At 42.2% G+C, this 18,704-nt stretch overlaps 1 protein-coding gene across 1 annotated transcript in view; it reads right to left on the bottom strand.

Moving 5' to 3' along the window:
* Nucleotides 1–18,704, bottom strand: part of CELSR1 (cadherin EGF LAG seven-pass G-type receptor 1) — a 160,784-nt gene that overhangs the window by 58,314 nt on the left and 83,766 nt on the right. The window contains exons 3-5 of the mRNA XM_062490779.1: nucleotides 13,334–13,556; nucleotides 8,744–8,859; nucleotides 6,015–6,103 (exon numbers count right to left, since the gene is read on the bottom strand). Coding sequence (XP_062346763.1) covers nucleotides 6,015–6,103; nucleotides 8,744–8,859; nucleotides 13,334–13,556 — 428 coding nt within the window. The remainder of the gene's footprint in view (nucleotides 1–6,014; nucleotides 6,104–8,743; nucleotides 8,860–13,333; nucleotides 13,557–18,704) is intronic.

The following is an 18,704-nucleotide window of genomic DNA, read 5'->3' as shown; positions in this document are numbered from 1 at the left end:
AAAACAACGCACAGACCTGCAGATCTTAATTTCTGGGATATGAATGTGTCATCCCCCTTTGGTGAAGGGTGGCTGCATTACACCTGGTCTCAGGTGGCTCCTGGGTGGGAGAACAGGAGAACGGGGTGGACCTGAGTTTTTAAAAGAAAAGGAAATTTTTGTGTACACATCCTCAAGGTGTTCAGCAGTGCTCTGCCTTTGGCCACTGTTAGGCAGCTGTGTGACACAAGCTCCCAGAATCAAAACAGAGGCTCTAGTAAAACAAAGGTAGTGATGAAGGTCAGAGATTTTTGTTTTAACATTAAGAGCATTGACAGATACTATCTTCAGGTACGCTCTTCATTCATGCCCCTTTGGACACCTATATTCACAGAACTTAATTCCTCTTTCTGACCACCACACTGCCTGACTAGCTACAGTAACAGCATTGTATGAAACCCTGACCTGGCCTGGGATTGCTTTTTTTCTTCCTGACTTTTCCTCCATGACCCTGCCCTTCCTTTCACTTTATCGTAAGTCTCAAGCAAGTGCAGATAGGATCTGTTTCTCTGTTGTGAACAGCTTCATCCCAAGTCTACCTGAGCTGGCAGCAGTCCCAAATTCACACCATCCTCAAGACCCTCAGCTGCCCACAGATTCATCTGGATCACAGGAAGGCACACAAGCTCTCACAAGTTCAACAGAGCTGGGAAGCCATGACTCAGATGGCATGAACAAATGGGGCTCACTGAGGTGCCCCAGATATGGAGGTGGTGGGTTTTGCCTAGAGGCTACTCCTGGCATCAACAACTAGTCTGTGATCCACATTGAGGATTTGTGGATGCAGGCTTCAAAAAATACGCTCCGCTGCTGCTACAGCACAGCTGTACAGGCATGGTAAAATAACCCTTCAGGATCAGCTTTGGCCAAGGAACCCTCAGGTGAGGGAGAGAGCTGCTGCCTTCCTGCCCACCTGCTCAGCAAGCACAAGGAGTGAGCTGCAGTACCCAGCCCAGGTATGGAAAATAAAATACAGTGTGGGACTTGGCACTGAAACACAGGCTGTTCTGGCACCTGTAAACAGCTTTCAGCCAGTGGAAGAGGGATAAAACCTCCCTGAGATGGGAAGGTACTGGCAAATTCTAGTGCATGAGTGAGCTGAGAGCTAAATCTCTACAGTATTAACTCAGTCTTTGGTGATATTCAAGCTGCAGCTTGCCCCAGATGGAGACCATTTAACTCAAGAGAAACCATCACTTACCACAGGCAGGAAAATTTTTAATTCATATGTGAGTCTAATTGAGAGCAATGTACCTCCCGTTCTTTGAATTCACAACACACCAAAGATCAACCCTAAGCAGCCCTCACTTCTTTCAAGTTTATCTCTAACTGAAGAATTTGCCTGTTTTCTCCAACAGTTGTCTTGAGGCTAAGTGCAGGTCTGGGTTCTGCAGGGTGGGAAGCACACAGGGATGAGAATCAGCAGGTCCCTACTAACTGCAATCACTCTGAAGGGGTGGGCTACTCCCAGGACAGCCAAGTAGCTGAAACAAAAACCATGGCATGTCACAGTCAAAGACATTCAAGGAGGACAGCAGCTTACTATTGATTATCAGATATGAGAAGAAACCTCATCCCAGTTATGGAAAAAGAGTAATATTTGTCCTGAATAGCTCATCCTAGGAGACTGTAGGTTCAAGAGACCAGTAGAGTGGAGATATTCTCCTAGGCACCCATCATTTTACACCTCCTGACCATGGAAGTGGATCTTATCACAGACACTGCCTAATAGCACCAAGAAATTGTTACTTTTGTGAGTCATTCAGTGAGTCAGTCAGGGCTTTGTTCATTCTATTGCCCAGAATTACTGCATTGCACATCAGACACTCACTGATAGTTTGTTTCTATATGCTTTTCTCAGGTTTTCTGTCACTGAGGTAAAATTATCCTGTGCTCCCTTAAAGGGATGCAGAAGGCCCTTCTGCCTACAGAGCATAACATCCTTAAGCAACTTGGATGTCATATATGTATAAGTAACACATAATACACAGTGCATATAAATACAAATATACAGGTACATGCCCTCTATAATTAAAGGAACATGTCCATACTCAAAATATTTTTGTGTTGTGCCAAATGATGAATTCTACCCTGAGGCAATGAGTCAGGTAAAACATTAACGTAAGTTTGATGGTATATCTCAAATTCTGAAGAAAACTGTGTTTCTATCAGAAGTTTGGGAGAGTGGCTTGAACTTTGCACTTAATTAAAAACAGAACTCACTGCTGAGTTCAGTAAAATCTGCTGTTCCAAATACTACCTGCAGTCATACATGATCCTGTATGTGCAATGAATGCCAGACAGTTCATGTGATGTCATTGCTATTGAGCATCATTACCATCAAAAATGGTTTGCTCCCATTCCAAACAAGTATAAGCATGGCTAAACCTGGTCACTGTCACTCATGCTGGCAGGCTCAGGAGAGCCAAAGGATGAGGACCAAACTCCATCAAAGGCTGACTATATTCTTATCACCTGGAAAGGCAAATAGGGCAGCTGTCATTGCTGTTGCCCCTTGCACCAGCTATCCTGTGGACAAGAAGCAGGCTGTTCCTACTATTTTTAAATCAGTTTTATTTACCAGGCTGAAATCTTCCCCCTCCTTCTACCTTTCATTCCAAAATAATTTTTAAAATTCCATTTCTCCTAAATTTCTTATCAATATAGATACCTCTTGAGAAAGCAGGTCACCCACAGGTTACCTTTAATTCAATAACTCCCATTGATTTTAATGGCTGCAAGATCAGGATCCCACTAAATAATGTGTTTGAGCTGTCAGAGTCAGTGAGTGGCCTCCCTCCCTGTCTTTCCCCACTGTCAGCAAACATCTCTAATGGCAAGTAACAGGTAAACTGATACTTTGCTACCGGGAAGCCAAAAAACTTCTAATATATAACTGAAACTAGATAATGGTTGTAAAACACTCCTAGTTCACTCCTAGTTCTGCTGTCTTATAACTTCTAATTCCTCCCTCTTGGTGTTCTTCCCTTCCAGAAATTCAATACAGAGCCAACACTTAGTACCAGTTCCATGTGCTTCCCTCAGGCACTTCTACTGAAACCAAGTGTGTCAGCTGGTTTCCTCCAAGGTAGGGAGCATCCATTTTCATCACTACACAGCAAATAAAATTACATTGCTTCCATTCCTCTGATACAATCTGTTTCCTTACTGCAATGTTTTACAGTGCTGGCACATAGTATTGGTAAGAAAGCATCACATACTTGAACTGAGAGCAAACTGGTTGATGCCTTTCTGCAAACACAGTGGAGCAAAGCCAGCTCTGGATTTATCTTTTACTGATGAGGCTCCAGTGTTTGGCCCCAAGTGGCAGGGGAACTTCATGATATGCAGTTAATTCTAAACCATCATTTTTCAACAACACTAAAGGTATTACCAAGCACATCACTTCTGAGCTAAGTACAGAAAATACTTTACAGGAGTCAATTCTACACTTGCTTCTTGTTTCATTGTGGTTATTAGCAAACTGACTTTGTACAGGGTGACTTTGCACATCACCAGGATATGTCTATTAAGAAAATAACTGCTGCTGAAGGTTTTAATGCAAAACCAATGAATCAGATCTCTATGGTTATCTGTGATGATTGTGCATTTCCCATGGACAACATTAGCAAGAGATGTCTAAAAAGGAGCAAAGACCAGAAGTGCCCCAGGCAAACAGCAGAATGGAAAAAGGGGTGAGGAACACCAAAGGGATGCTGGTGGAGGTAGCCCCTGTGTCCTTGCTGCCAGGAAAAGTCAGAGGCAGACAAGAGAGAGGAGAGAGGAGAGTCCAGAAGGGCCTGAAGGTGAGGATCAAACATGAGCTGGAGACAGGGAGGAGGGAGACAGCTCGGGGAGCTCTGTGTGCTCAGAAAGGTTGTGCAGTACCTGAGCAGAACAATGGGGCCATATAGGCTTGGGATAATGAACTGACACTGCAGTAAGATTTTGGAGAGTGGAAGGATGCAGTATCTGCAAACTAATATCTGCATAATTTAAGCAAAGTCTTGAGTTTTGGTACTCTGTTATTCAAACATCTCAACCACATCAAGTTTAGACACAGCATCCCATTTATCTTGGCACAACTCAAATCCCTAAATTATCCCTGTCTTTTCAACCTCCTCACTGCAACTTTACTTCCAGCTTTGTTAAAACATGAAGTAGCCAAGAAACTGCTGTACAAACAAATACCAGTCGAGGTGAAGGCTCAGCCCTGGGGCAGGGTGTGGGGGCAGCCTGGAGGACAGGGTTGCAGAGCTGCCTCCAGCTGTCACTGCCCTGCAGCACCCACTCCATCTTCTGCTGCTGGAGAGCTGGTACAACATGTGTAATTCTCAAATGTGCTGGCAAGAAGTTCTGAGATCACACTGAATATATACTGGTGAGCAAGTCCTATGTATGCCATTTACTCAATATTGTGAGCTCCCCCCTCCAGGCCAAATTTAACCATCCTGCAATAAATGCTGCTAAGGGGAAGGTGATGACCTCAGTTTCTCACAGGGACAGCAAAGGGCACAGTGCTGCTCTCCACACAGTGACCCTGCTTTTCATCACTTTCATGTCATGAAAGTGGCAAAGGCAGTGAAGTCAGCAGTGTTTCCTGGTGTTTCCCTCTGCTCTCCCTCTCTGCCCTGAATTTTGTCCTGTTCAGTGGAGACTGGCTCATTTCACTTCATAAAACTGGGGCAGAAGAAGAAAATGATGACAGGACCCACGTGTCAACAATGAGAAAACACCAGCTGCTAACATGGCTCACCTACCAGACTGCTTGAACAACAGCAAGCCCTGAAAATGAGGCAGGGGTTTATTTTTAACATCTGTGTCACATCTCTTTGCCTTTTAAAGAGCATTCCTCTGCTGCTTGGGCCCCTTATCTGCTCACTGGCACTTCAGGGAGCTGGTCCAGTGGCTCTCCCTGCAGCTGTGCCCAGGAGCCTGAAAGCTGGGGTGTCCCTCCCCTGCCTCAGCAAGTGCTGTTCACTCTGCCAGAGTAATCCTCTAAGAAATATGTGCACATGGAAACAGATGAAGAGCTTCACAGTGTCCACAGATGCATGCATGGCAACACACCAAGTTTTGTTCTGCTTCTCTGGGCTCCAAATAGCAGAGAGTATATTACATGTATTAAGCACAAAACTTAATTAAGTTTTAAATTTTTTTAAAAAATATAAAATACTAATAGAAATCTTTTAATTACCTCGATAAAATATCCTTAGGCTAGGAGATCCTATCTAGGAATCAAAATAAAATTTTAATCTTCCCATTCAAACTGCCACACAAACTGTGATGAAAGGATGTAGCACTGGGAAATAAAGAACTTGCTGATCACATTAATCCTTCATCTTCCATTCAGCTTCCTACACCAGTATCCTGTTTCCTTTTTAACAGCCAACCATGCTTCTCTATTTCCTTATGTGATCCCCCAAAATGCTATCATGTCAGACTTAAAAGCAACGCTTCTTAGTCACTAAATGAACTCTTTTTTAATTTTTGTTATGGTTTATAGCAGATCTCTGACATCTATCTGTAAATAGTAACACTGTACACTCTAAAAGCCTGCTTTCTGGTTCATCATGAATGGCTGCTCTGCACATAGAGCCTGCAATCCTTTTTGTTGAGTCAGACTGACCCTGTGACCAAGTGGCAGTGACCAAGGGGGCAGCTGAGGGACAGGGACCCCAGAAACTGAAAATTAAAATAGTTCCAAGTACCTGAAGGTTTCCCTAGGAGTACTTCTGAAAAACATATACTACATCTAGTTTTGCCTTCCTGGATCAAAACTCAAAATTCCTATGAGAGAATTTTTGTGCCAGGCAAGGTAAGCAAGACCAGTAACCTTTGTGCAGAGCTGTACCAATGTGCCTGGTTAAACATATAAAACTCAGGTCACCTGCATATGCCAGGTCAGAGCTAGATGACCCACACCTCTATTGCTGTATCAATAGTGGGGTTATCACCAACACAATTAGTCTTACCTTATTGTAGTACTGCACCTGAACTGAGTGCCACTGCCCATCGCTGACCCCTCCTGCAATGAATGGTGCCACTGTAGTGGCTGTCTCCCCTGCAAAAACAGGCAGAAGGGTAAAATAAGTCACCATCACAGCAAGAAACACAGAGAGACTCTCACTGGACACAGGATGCAGCCACCTTGTGTCATCAGGGAGCAGCTTGGGTTTGTCCTGCATGATAATAAATATCCCCAGTTTCACGGAGTTGCTGTGCTGCACAAAAAACCAGCTTCTGGCACATTTGGGTGAATTATGTTGTTTTTTATCATGCTTCTGCAAAGCGTGGTAGCAGATGCATTGGATAGATACAGCTATTGCTGAAATGATCAGCTGAGGGAGAAATATACATGAATTTTTCTGAATTTTTGCCAAAAGCACCCTCTGAGGTTTTTTTAGTATGATAAGTATTGTGATGGGATATTTTGCCAGGGAAGGGAAGCTACTCCCTGTTAGAGCTGAGAAAGCAAAATCCAAAAGTACTCTAGTATAAAACCCATGGTAACATTGGGCTCAGCAAACTTTTACCAGTGATTAATGAAATTATTGGCAGCCTTTCAGTGTTCAAATTTGAAAGCAAGACTTTGCCACTGCAACTGGAAGCTGAAGCTTTTAAGCCAGGACTGAGTCAGCAGACCCAGCACAGTAACCAAGCATATCTGTTTCAAGGTAGCAGCAAAATAAACATTTACATTTGAAGTACATAATAGGCCTGGCACGGAGAAGGGATTGCTCTTCTGTTTTTTCTTTCCTTTTTCTTTTTTATTTTTTAACAGTTGGAAAATTCTACATAATAAACCACAGGAAAAGTAACTCCCCCTGTAAGCTAACAAAGCTCATAGTATTGTTGAACTTAAAATGTACTTTCAACTCTCTACTTGCAACAAATACCTAACTCAAGTATCATTCTCATGTCCCCTACTGTCCTTTAACTCCCATCCCATTTATTTAAACAATACATATTTCAGCTTAGCTTATATAACATCCTGCTGTGATGGTTTGCATCATTTAGTGATAAAATCTATACAAATAATTGGGCTTTTTATTCAGCTATCAAGTGTCTGCAAAAGGAAGATCACTGTTCTGCAATCCTTTTGCTCTGCTTTCTGTGAAAAAGTTGTTGCGACATGTAACACAGTGAGATCAGGTGTCCAAAACCTGTACTGTTCGTTAAAAGCCACTTAAAACTATAAAACATAAACCATTCTCCTTCCAAAGAAAATACCATTTGTAATATGCAGGACCAGACCTGCTCTCAGGTGCAGTAGTGCAAATCTAAATTTAGTTTAGTATATCTTAAAGGAGTTCCTTCCCATTTAAATGCATATAAGTGCAAGCAGAATTTATTTTTTCCCATTCATCCTCAGGGTACCTTCCAAGCAATTTGATTCAAGTTTAGACAGGTGAAGCAGAGCTACAGAAGAAAGCACATCTCTCTGCAGCATGTTATTTCCTTACACTAATCCATTTATAAACCTGCCTTAAAATCTAATTTGGACAACTTTGAGGTAATAAAGGGGAAAAGTAACTGGATATCTTCAACCCAAAGAGCCCACAAATGCATTTAAGCATCACTGGTAAATCAATGGGGTCACACAGGATTTACCATGGGGTCTGAGGGCAGCAGCCATCCCTGGTGATGAGTGTGCAACACCAGTGTGGCTGTGCTTCTGCTTCTTTGGCTTTACTGCTTGCAATGTCTCACTTCCCACAAAAATGAAACAGGAGTTCACATCAGCCCTTGTGTCTATCCTGAACACAGATAATAGGAAATAGCAGGATTATTTCCCGAGTTATGCTGCCCAATACAGAGGCACAAACATCTCACTTGACCTACACATAACTCCACTTGACTTACAGGACAACAGCCCTTTCCAGATATTTGTTTTAGTCTCAATAGAAAAGTACCTTAAACACCTAAAAATACTAGAGTTTGTCTACACCACTGAGATTTCATAAAGTCACCAAAGCCTTGTACCAAAAGCACAGATTTGCTTCTGGGCAATGTCCTGCCTGAACTTTGCTTGTCAGCCTTCCCTGCTCTCTTCTCCTACAAGCACAAGAAGACACTGGCTTAGTCCTAATGCAGAAAGCAAGCAAATGCCAAAGCTGCCACTTGCTGTTTCCTGCCCACTGTAGCAATGAGCTCAAAGTTCTCCTAAATTCCTTGTTGTCCATGGCTTCTTCTGAGAGGAGGCTCTTCTCCAGTACAGAAATGCATTCTAGAGACAGCATTGCTCCTCCCCAATCCCTAATGAATGGCAGGCAGTTTTCATTTCTGCTAGCTTTTCCTTTGGCTTGCATAGATTTTTTAGGTAACGTTTATGCACCTATGCTCCTCTGATGGTGTAGTGTAAAAATGCATAAACACATGACATTTATCACAGTACGATAAAATGAAGTGTCATTTAAGCAAACATTGGCTTGGAGGCCAACATTCAGGCTAGTGCCAATCTTTTATAGCAGTCATAAACTCTGGCTTTTATTACTGATATGCTGACAAGCTCCTGCCTACGACAGTGAGTGTAATCACCACAAACCACTACAATCTGGAGTACACCCAGCATCAGTTGTTTACTGTGCAATGTCAGCCAGTAAATTAATGAGGCAGCAAATAGCCATATAAAATCACTGAAGTGCATTCCAAAATGGCTTGAGAGGATCTCCTGTCTTTCCTGACTCAAGTGAAACCTCACCTGCAGAGAAGGTGAGCTGGATCTGCTCCTCAATGATCTCCAAGGCAATGAAGTCGTGCTTCTCGTTGAAACGCCCATTGTAGAGGAGGAGAGCATTCCTCTCCCTGGTTGCAAACCTGGAACAGAGATGTGGAGTTAGTTTGTGCTTAACAGCTCATGGACTAAAGACTGATGCTCAAGTCACCCAGAAGAAAGACAGCATTGTGTTTAGCAGATAAACAAGCCTTTGAACCAATCTTCAGACAGAAAATTGTAAAACTGAGGAGCCAGCCACAGGATAAATCTACTCTTTCACAATCAACAAGGCAAGCAGATGGAAATTACAGAAATCTACTCTGCAGAGATCTGCTGACCCTCACGAGGGCTAAAATTAGGCAGACACAAGATGCAGCAGCAGTATCTGACACTCACCAAACAGTAGCACTCACTACACTCTGCAGTCTGACAGCTACAATGCATTTTCACATCAAAGGGGGGATCTTTGCTGTGTGCTTGCTGTCTAAATGTTACAGAGTCCTAGGATAGTCACCAACTGATTAAAAAAACCCCGATGGGGAGGTAAGGGGAAAGAAAGATAAGAGTTACTTTAATAACACCATGTAGAAAATCAGAGTTAGTCAATCAACAGGTCAGTCAGTTGGAAGAAGGAAAATAAACACTTAAATGATTTCACTGGATCAGCACCAACGGGTGCATTTGGGTTTTACTTTTCTTGTGCTACTAATATGGGATGTATCTTTCTTGCAGAAAAAGGGGCAACCCCTCTTTTATAAAAGCCTTGTGGTTTTCTTTTTTTTTTCTTTGTCAGCACAAAACATTTTTTTCAAATTTCTGCTTGTTGTATTTTATAATTTTTAATTGAATTCTCTTATCTCTGGGGAGTTGCACACAGCTTTCATCTACTCAGAAATACAAAAAAAACCTACACTTCACATAAACATTTTTACAAAGATTAATATTAGATAAAGAGAGAAAAAGAGAGAAACCATGGGAATTTCTTGTGTTTCCCAAAGGCAATTTAGTATGATTTTGTATCTTGAACTTCAGGAAATATGCCTGATTTAAATTAACCCACTTTTCCTACAAATGAATGAAATACTGAGCACAGCTAATGAAAACTGTCTTCCATGGACACAAGAAGTGAATCTTGTGCCTGTCACATCATGTTTAATAGCAAGATTATCATGTGATGCAACAAAAGCTGCACTTCAGAGAATGGGAATGAAGCAGTATTTTAAATTACCAGGGTTGGTATTTGTAAGAAAATGTTTCAAAGACAAAGAATATTTTTGACCAGAAGTTCTTTTTCAGACATGCATATATTGTGGATCACACAGAGTAGAGACCTTTCAGAATCTGAGCTACGTGGAAATGGGAAATTTTATTCATTTATTTTTAAATGTTTTTGAAGTATAATGAAATGTTCTGGTTCAAAAAACAGAAGCCACAAATTTGATATTTCCTGTAAAACTCAAACCCCAAAGAATATGCATTATAGTCCATCAAAATATTAATTAATGTTTTGATTACTTTTAATTAGTTTTAATATATATCTTTATTTTAGTTTTGTTTATCATAGTATAATATCATACAAGTAAAATGCAAACTAAATTAATTACAACAATACTATTGAAATATATCAATATTATCAAACACGGATTTAGTTTTCATTTTCATCAAATGTTTTAATCAAACATTTCATCTAAAGGAATACAGCTCCTGTAAAACATTTCCCAAGACTATTTTTTCATGGGTAACTGCTTCATCCAAATACTTTGATCACATCTTTCCAGAATATATATAAGCAAAGGAAAAGGGAATAATACTAGTGGTGCTTCTTCAGCAGGCAGGAAGATTTACTCTGGCAGCAATAACAGGAAGCTTAGTTCTCGCTGAATATATTTTCTTAGATTCTTATAACTTTATTTTTAAGTATACCACCATTTTAAGTATGAAACCATTATTTATTAAACTACTACATTATTAAGCCATTTTGTATATTTCTTTATCTGTTTACAGTTCCATTCTTTGCCACCAGCCAAAAGCAACTTTTTTATTATACTCATTGTTAAAAGCACTACTGCTTTTGCACTTGTCTGGTTATCACTCACCAGCTGGGGGAAGAAAATACTGCTTTTTAATAGAAGGGATATGTTTCATTTCATGACACAGGAAAAAAAAGAATCTCTTACAGAATTTTGCATAAATAATGAGAAAACCTCTCCACTAACTGCATCTCTTGGAGTGAAGGTGTATTAAGTGTTGGAACTAAGGAAGGAAGATACACAATATTGGGAAGAGATGCTGATACTGAGGAGATACTGATACTGGAGGAGATACTGACATGCATGGTCAGTAACCTAAATACTTTAAAAAACATTTCAGTTATGAGACTGGACAATGCAAATATTCCGCTCTTTGCTAGGAGTGGGTCATGAGTCACTTGAGTCTGAGGGAAACTGGACATCCTGGGATTTTACAAATCTTCCGAAATCACAAAATACATAATGGCAAATCATCAACATCAGCTGTCAAACTGCTAACTCTTGCTGATCCTCACATAGTGTTTTCCTCCTCCACTGAAGGATAATAAAAGCCAAGGAAATAGTTAGTGTAAATAAAAGTGAACTTCAGGTACGAAAAGCTAAATGTGTTGCCATTCCAAACAGTGTGGGATGAACCTCATAATGGCCTAGAATTTATAGTCACACTGAGTGGACTAAGTAGTGCTTAGCTCATGGCCAAATAAGCCATTGTTGTTCTAAAGACAGTGAAGAAACCCTGGTGTAAGGATTACCTTTGCCCAGTACTTTGCATTTCTCAATAACCCCTACACAGGGCATTTGAGCAATTTTAACTTGAAGTATCCTAAATGTCAAAAGTCTCTTCCCAAAAGCCTGAAAAATGACACCTCATGGCTGAGGGGACAAGTCAAGGGTAGTGCAGGCAATTCACACTGGCAGCCAGCCCAGACCGCGCCTTTGTTTGCTCTCACTGTGGGTCTGGCAAATCCAACAGAGCCTTTTACCTCTCAGCTTTAATGTGTACTTAGACCTGATGCTCTAAAACAATCTTCACAGGCACAACTCTCCCTTCCCTTGGCTTGTGTGCAAACCGCATCTGTGCTTTCTGATTTAACCAAAATGTCAAGATTCCATAAAATTTTGACTTTGGGATTAAGGGAGATGAAAGATAAAATGGTAGAGATCATAAAATGAGAGAATGGTTTGGGTTGGAAGGGACCATGAACACCATCTAGTACCAAACCCCAACAAATGGGCAGGGACACACCTTCCACTACACCAGGTTGCTCCAAATCTCATCCAGCCTGGCCTTGAACATTTACAAGGATGGGGCATTACTTACTTATATTAACAGAAGCATTACATGGGGAGTTTCTCTGGGATCTTAGTGTAGGAAAGTAAACTATGCTAAAGGACAGTACTCACAAACATGCTGTAAAATGTGACCTGGCTCCTGACAGATGTGAAACACCAGGTAACATGGCTGAGTGCTGGAGGGGACGTAAGCCTGAAGCCTGTCTGACCTCCCTGAGCACTTTCTCTGGACAGATACATAAATAGGTCTACCCTTGCAGATGCTGTTGTACCTATCAAAAAATTCCCAGCTCTGCTCTTTGGGGTCAGGATAAAAGCATTTTTTGTTGCTTACTCACAGTCAGCTGTGAGGGAAAACCAAAAGTCAATCCTGACCAGCTAAACCATGGGAAAGCTGCAAGCCCAGCCCTTCCCCACAGAAGAGGCATCTGTGCACCTGGAGCTCTGGCTCCACACCAAGCAAGCCCTATGCTGGACCCAGGAAGTCCTCTCCAGAAGAGGGGCTTTTCCCAGGTGAGGGAGAGCCTTTGCCCAGGACTGTGGCTGCTATCATTGCTCCTTCTTGCCTACCTGAGCTCCCCAAGGGGAAAAGTGAGAGCCCTGAAGAAGAATGCCCAGCACGGGGATGTAGGGGCACATGGGGTAGGGATAAGACTACTTGTGCCTGGGAGCTGGGATGGGACCAGAAACAGGACCTGGGTGTGAAGGTCAGAAGGAACTAAGTGAGGAGCTGGATCAATTTGGGTTTTCCCAAACCCAAGGCTGGGGACCACTGGAAAGCAAGAACCTGAGAAGGACGAGATTCAGCCATAGCCTTACATGCCCACGTCCTCTCACAGGTGGGGAAACAGCAGATGGGAAGAGTGCTCCCAAACAAGGAGCACAAATGGATTGGTTCTGAAGCTGGGCTGAAGGACAGGAAGCCAAAGGCCCAGCAAGTGGAAGTGTCAAACCCAACATCCACCCCAACATCCCCTTCTGTGGCTGAAGGCTGCTGATGGGTGGGCAGAGTGGTCCTGGTGTCCCTCCCCCCCATTCCATCACCCTGTGCTACAACAGGGAAGGTTGCAAGTCAGCAACACCCACAGCAGGGCAGAAAATCAAATGCTTCCAAACAACATGGCTATGCCCTGCTCGTAGGGGTCACAGTCAGAAATCCCCGCAGTGACCTTCAGGAGCAGGTCTTCGGTGGGTATCGGGACGTGACAAACAATCCCGAGCAGCCACAGAGCCCCTCCCCGCCGGCACTTACATGAGGGAGACGGTGAAGTGGAAGCGCTGCCGCAGCCCCTTGAAGGTGATGAAGGACTGAGGGGGGAAGCTCCTGGTGGTCATCTCGCAGTAGGGCCGCTCGTACTCGCCCGGGGGGCACTCACACTTGAAGCCCCCGATGAGCAGGTTGATGCAGGTGCCTCCGTTCTTGCACACCCCCGGAGCACAGCGGCCAGAGCGTGCGTTCACCTCACAGGACTCTCCTGCAAGGGGAGAAGCAGAGATCAGGGAAGGAGACACCTCACCCCAGCACCAAGCTGTGACACTCAGCTACCCAAGTGGTTCTGCTGCAGGTTCAGCTGATTCCAAACGTCTACAGCTCATCCCCTAAGCAGCTGAGGTACAAGCCTCTGATCGCTGGGGGTAAAGATGCTGCATCTTCTTCAAGTCTGAATTTTCAGGGAAGTGTGGAATATGATTTGCTGAGCAATTCTCTTGCAAATATCCAACAACTTCGGCCTGTGGCTTTCAGATTCCTTGGCTGCTTCCAAACTGGGTGACAAATACAGAGCTGGTGACATTCAGATCTAGATGGGAGGAGGTAAAAACACTGCACATTCTCTGTCTACCAAAATATGTGCAAATTGCTTTGGTGTTTCACTACAGTTGCAAATTGTGTAAAACAGATAAATGGTTGCACTTCGTCTTGAATGGAATTTGGTGCTGTGGCCCATGGAGGCAGCAGGAACATGGCTGAACTCATGACAAAACTCTCAAAATATCTAGAGCAAGAATAATAAGCAGGATGCAGAGGATATAGGGATTGCTTCCACCTTTTCCCACAAATGCATCCTGCAGGTGACAACCATTTTCTGAACCCTTCAGAGAAGAGCACTTAACTCTCCACAGAAGTTAAGGATTCTGTCTGCCACTTGCTAAAGTTCTTTCACACCTAAATTGTCTTTATTCGTCCCCAAAGTATGCAGTAAGTTGTGCTAAATACAATACTAAAGAATGGTGGTGTCTTGCTTTGTACGTATGCCAAAAGAATCCCAATTTTAAAAAAGTAATGTACTTTTAAGACGATATTAATTTTAAAAATCTGCTGCAGTTGGGATAAGAGCAGCTGCTGATTTAATCATTGCACAGAAAGCCAAACCCTCTGTGTGAGTTAATTAGTTAACATTAGTGTTTCGACATGTGTCTTCCTATCGTATAAAGCATGTTCACATCCCACATGTAAAACTGTTCAGAGAAACTGGAGGTGGCATATACAGTTAATTTAACCCAGTAATGGTGTCTGACAAATAAATGTAGGGCAACGCTACTCAACATAGCCAGCTGAAGGAATACATTTCTAACACTTCAGTGTTTGCATGACCACTGGCCACCAGATGATACAATGACATTGGCACAGGCTCTTTACAGCAACAGGACAAGGGGCACCAGGCATGGACTAGCGAGCAGGAAGTTCCATCTGAGAATGAGGAAAAACTTCAGTTCTTTGAGGATAACAGAGCACTGGAATGGGCTGCCCAGAGAGGCTGTGGACATTCTCTGGAGATATTCAAAACTCAGCCAGACGTGATCCTGTGCAAACCTGGTTTAGCAAGGGTTTGGAGGAGCAGAGACCACTTCCAGCCCTGACTGCTCAGTGGTCCTGTGATTGATTCAAGCACAGTTAAAACCCTGAAAGCACATTCCTGCAGGAAAGTAAAAGCAGCAGGAGCTGTGGGCAGTGACTCATTAACAAAGGCAAATTTAAATGGAAAGTTTTGTTCCATTTGCTGCCCCGCAGCCCTGCTCCCACAGGTTCCCATGCCAGAGCTGCCCAGACTGGGAGGCAGGCTGAAGGCAGCAGGGCTGGGGCAGCAGCACTGGGCTGCACCCAGCCCTGGCTCTGGACCTCCTTTCTGTGCCAGGCTGTGAACTGCCAGGGTTTGCAGCTGCTTTAGCCACTGCCCCAAGGGCAGGGATCTCTCAGGTAAGGTGACGTGGGCAGCTTTCTGCTTTTGGCTCTCCAGCTTTGCTGCCTTTTTCTTCCTGCATCAACATCACTTGCCTTTCAGGCAGGTATGGCTTAAGCTGTCAAAATGCAGGAGCAAACGTAAGATTGCTATGAGCAGGAGCCAGGCCTGGATGCACACACCATCCATGTGGGGCCAGCTCTGGATGATGGACCTGCTCTGTGCATCACTCTGAACTAATAACCCACATAGCCTTGAGCCCAAACCTGTGCTTAGAGCTTTCCCCCTTCAGCACTGATGTTCCTATATTCTCACTTTAATATATTAAGTGAAATTCTTAATATTTAAGAAAATCACTTAATAAATATCTTCCTGTTTCCATTTATCAGCTCTACGTATCAGGCAAGATTATGTGAATACACTTTCCTTAATATTTTTAAATGCTCTCTAATGTGTTTCTTTTGGAAAAAAATTATATATATCATCTAAGACATCCCTCGGTACACTGGATATGGTGCACACATGCATCAAATGTTTCAAGAGGATATTACAGCAAGCACTTGATGATCCACTGCATAAGCACAGCCCTTCTACACATATCTTGTGTACCAAAACTCTCAAAAAAATGCAAAAACAAAATTCATATAGAAAGACAAAACAGAGGTTCCTTGCTTTAAAAAAGTAGCAGAATATTTTGTGAAGTAACTCTCTGACTCAGAGAAGAATGTAATCTTCAAGGCTTTCTGGGAACAGAATGATGTATTTTGTAAAAGCAAATAACACAAAGGCTTGAATACACAGAGAGAAAAAGGAGAGATTCCTGGCATTGCAGCATGCTGTGCAAATGCCATGGCAATACAGAGGTGAAATATAAAAGCCTAAGCTGGATGTCAGTGATGGCTCTGTATTAATTCTGTGATATAACAATGTATAGACCATTTGTTTAGAGACCTATACAAGCATAAAACTATTTATGAGAAAAGCTTACAGAAAACTTTTATTGTATTGTATTTATTACTGCTTTTCATTATGATGTGTAAAGAAGTAAATTAAAAGAATATGCTTCCAAGATTCTTTGTCCTATATTCATTCAGCTGTAGCATCATTGATGTCCCAGTTACTAAAATTATTCTGAATTCTCTTAAGTCTGTAATGCAAATGAGAAGTATTTGATGCATATTCTTTGATGCTGAATTTTCATACTTTATGTGTATTTACCTAAATATATTAAAATAGTGGGTTTGAAATCTCAGCAGTAACTCCAAGGTGTCACTGTGTTTTGAGGCACAAAGGTTACCAAAAAACCTTTTGTTTTTTACACTTAAAAGCATTAATTACCCTTTTCTCCAAAAGTGTCTGGAATTCTTTAGAAACAGAGCCTCTTTGCCTTTTGGAGTAGCCATCTGAGAAAGAATTCCAAGCACTGCCTTGATCAGGACTGGCAACAGAAGGCAGTTTTGTGTCCTCCTTGGGTTTGTCACTTCCAAGGGCAGCCACCTCCCCTTGGACACAACACAGTCCCACAGCTCTGCCCTGCAGGAGTTTTGAGGCACTGCCTAATAACCATCCTCAGAATCTGAACCAAAGCTTGCATGGACTTGAAGGAAGAGCTGGCTGCTGGCTGGAGCTGAAGGCCCTAAGGGAAGAGCTACTTGAGGAGCAGAAAAGGAAGGGAGCTGCATGTGCCAGCCTTTGGGAATGAAAAGTGTCTGTGTGCCTGCTTGCAGTTAAAGGTCGGAGGGCTTTCGAAAGGGTGGCCTTACAGTCTGGTAGGAAAAAATAGTGCAGAAGAGGGAGAGCTGTTGTGCAGTAAGGGTCTGGAGGGGCTGGGGTGATAAAAGCACAGCCCCAACAGCTGTCACACACAGCCTGGGTCAGTCTGTGATGCTGGTGATGGTGGCATGGCTCAGCCACTCGCCCAGCCTGTGAAACTCTTCCTTTGCTCCTCACAGCATTTCCTTGACTAATATAATTTCATTTTTCACACTGGCTTGCATCTTAGGAATCACTGAACAAACTAGTTACACATCACAACTCTGTGAAATCCAGACAGGGACTGTGAAGCTGAGCCCTTCCAGCTGCTAAAGCTGAAGCATGTACTCTCAGATAACACGGGCCATGGCTGCCTGTTATCTGCCAGCAGATTCCTGGGCTTTGAAAAAATTCTGCCCTAGCCAGAAAATTATTTACTGTGATATGACAGTAGCTCATCTTACAGGCTCCCAATTAATATTGATGACTCTTAAAGCTGTGAGTTTTGTGGCTTTTCTGCAGCCCTTTATGTAGTGCTTCCTGGTTTTAAAGCCTTTGAGATGAAAATAGATGCTTGAGATATCATAGTTGCTTTTGACACTGTATCCTACTCACAAATATCCTATCTTTAATGCATACCTATCCTCTTCAATTTTAGGACTAATGTTATAAAGATGTTAATCATAAACTTTCTATTATTAAGTTTATGTTAGTGAGGACACCACGATAGCAGGTGCAAAATAACAAGAACAGGCAAATACAAAAGCTGGCTAGATTTGGTCTTCCTCTGACCTATTTCAAATAAAGCAATGAAAGTTTAACTAATAAACAATAAATGGTGATGAAAAAAAGTGAAAAGAAATGAAAATAAGCTGTCTTAAAACTGAGACAATAATCTCACAATTGCAAATGACTTATAAGCTGAACATTGTGGGTTTCAAGCAACACATGAATGCATTGTGTGTTGGTGCATCAATGACCTGGTCTTTGCAGAAATCTGACTGTGGTTTTGCTGGTGAGCTGTTTGACCTCACAACAACCATGTATAATGTCTGAAAGCTTGCTGGAAACAAGATGATGGCATCCAAATACATACAGAATTCCTCTTCACATCAGTTTACTGCAGTGTGTTTCACCAATGCACCGGTTTAGGTCCTCAAAATATTTTAGTATTCTCTGAGCGTATTCAGCTGAAACAGTACATTAAATATATATTCATATGAAACAGCAAATTTGCACTGATGTTCATTTTTCTTCAGTTTCCCTGGACACATTAATTTTTTACTCACTGTCTGTAATTGTTTGAACTGATTCTTTTCTCCTTTCCTCATTATGCCACTTGCTCTAGACACAAATTAATTTTCTCTATGTTTATAATTGCTTTGCCAGAATAAAAAGCATTTTGAGGAGCTGATTTAAGCAGCCCACTTCAAATGATATAAAGTGAAAAGAAGAATCCACAAGAATTAAGGCAAAAGAAGAAACAACAAGAAATACAAAAACTGAATTCTTCAAACAAGTCCCACTGACCGTTTGCCCTACTAAAGAACCAATTACATTAAAAATGTATTTGCTGTCTGGCACATTATGGGAAATCAATCCTCCTTTTCCTCTAGTAAGTAAACCACTATTATCCTTACATGACAATTGGCACCAAAGCAGTCAGTGCACTAAGTAGTAAGAAGCCTGTTA

Source organism: Cinclus cinclus, chromosome 4 (genome assembly GCF_963662255.1).
Source record: "Cinclus cinclus chromosome 4, bCinCin1.1, whole genome shotgun sequence".
Taxonomy (NCBI): domain Eukaryota; kingdom Metazoa; phylum Chordata; class Aves; order Passeriformes; family Cinclidae; genus Cinclus; species Cinclus cinclus.
This window is presented reverse-complemented; position numbering and strand designations above follow the sequence as displayed.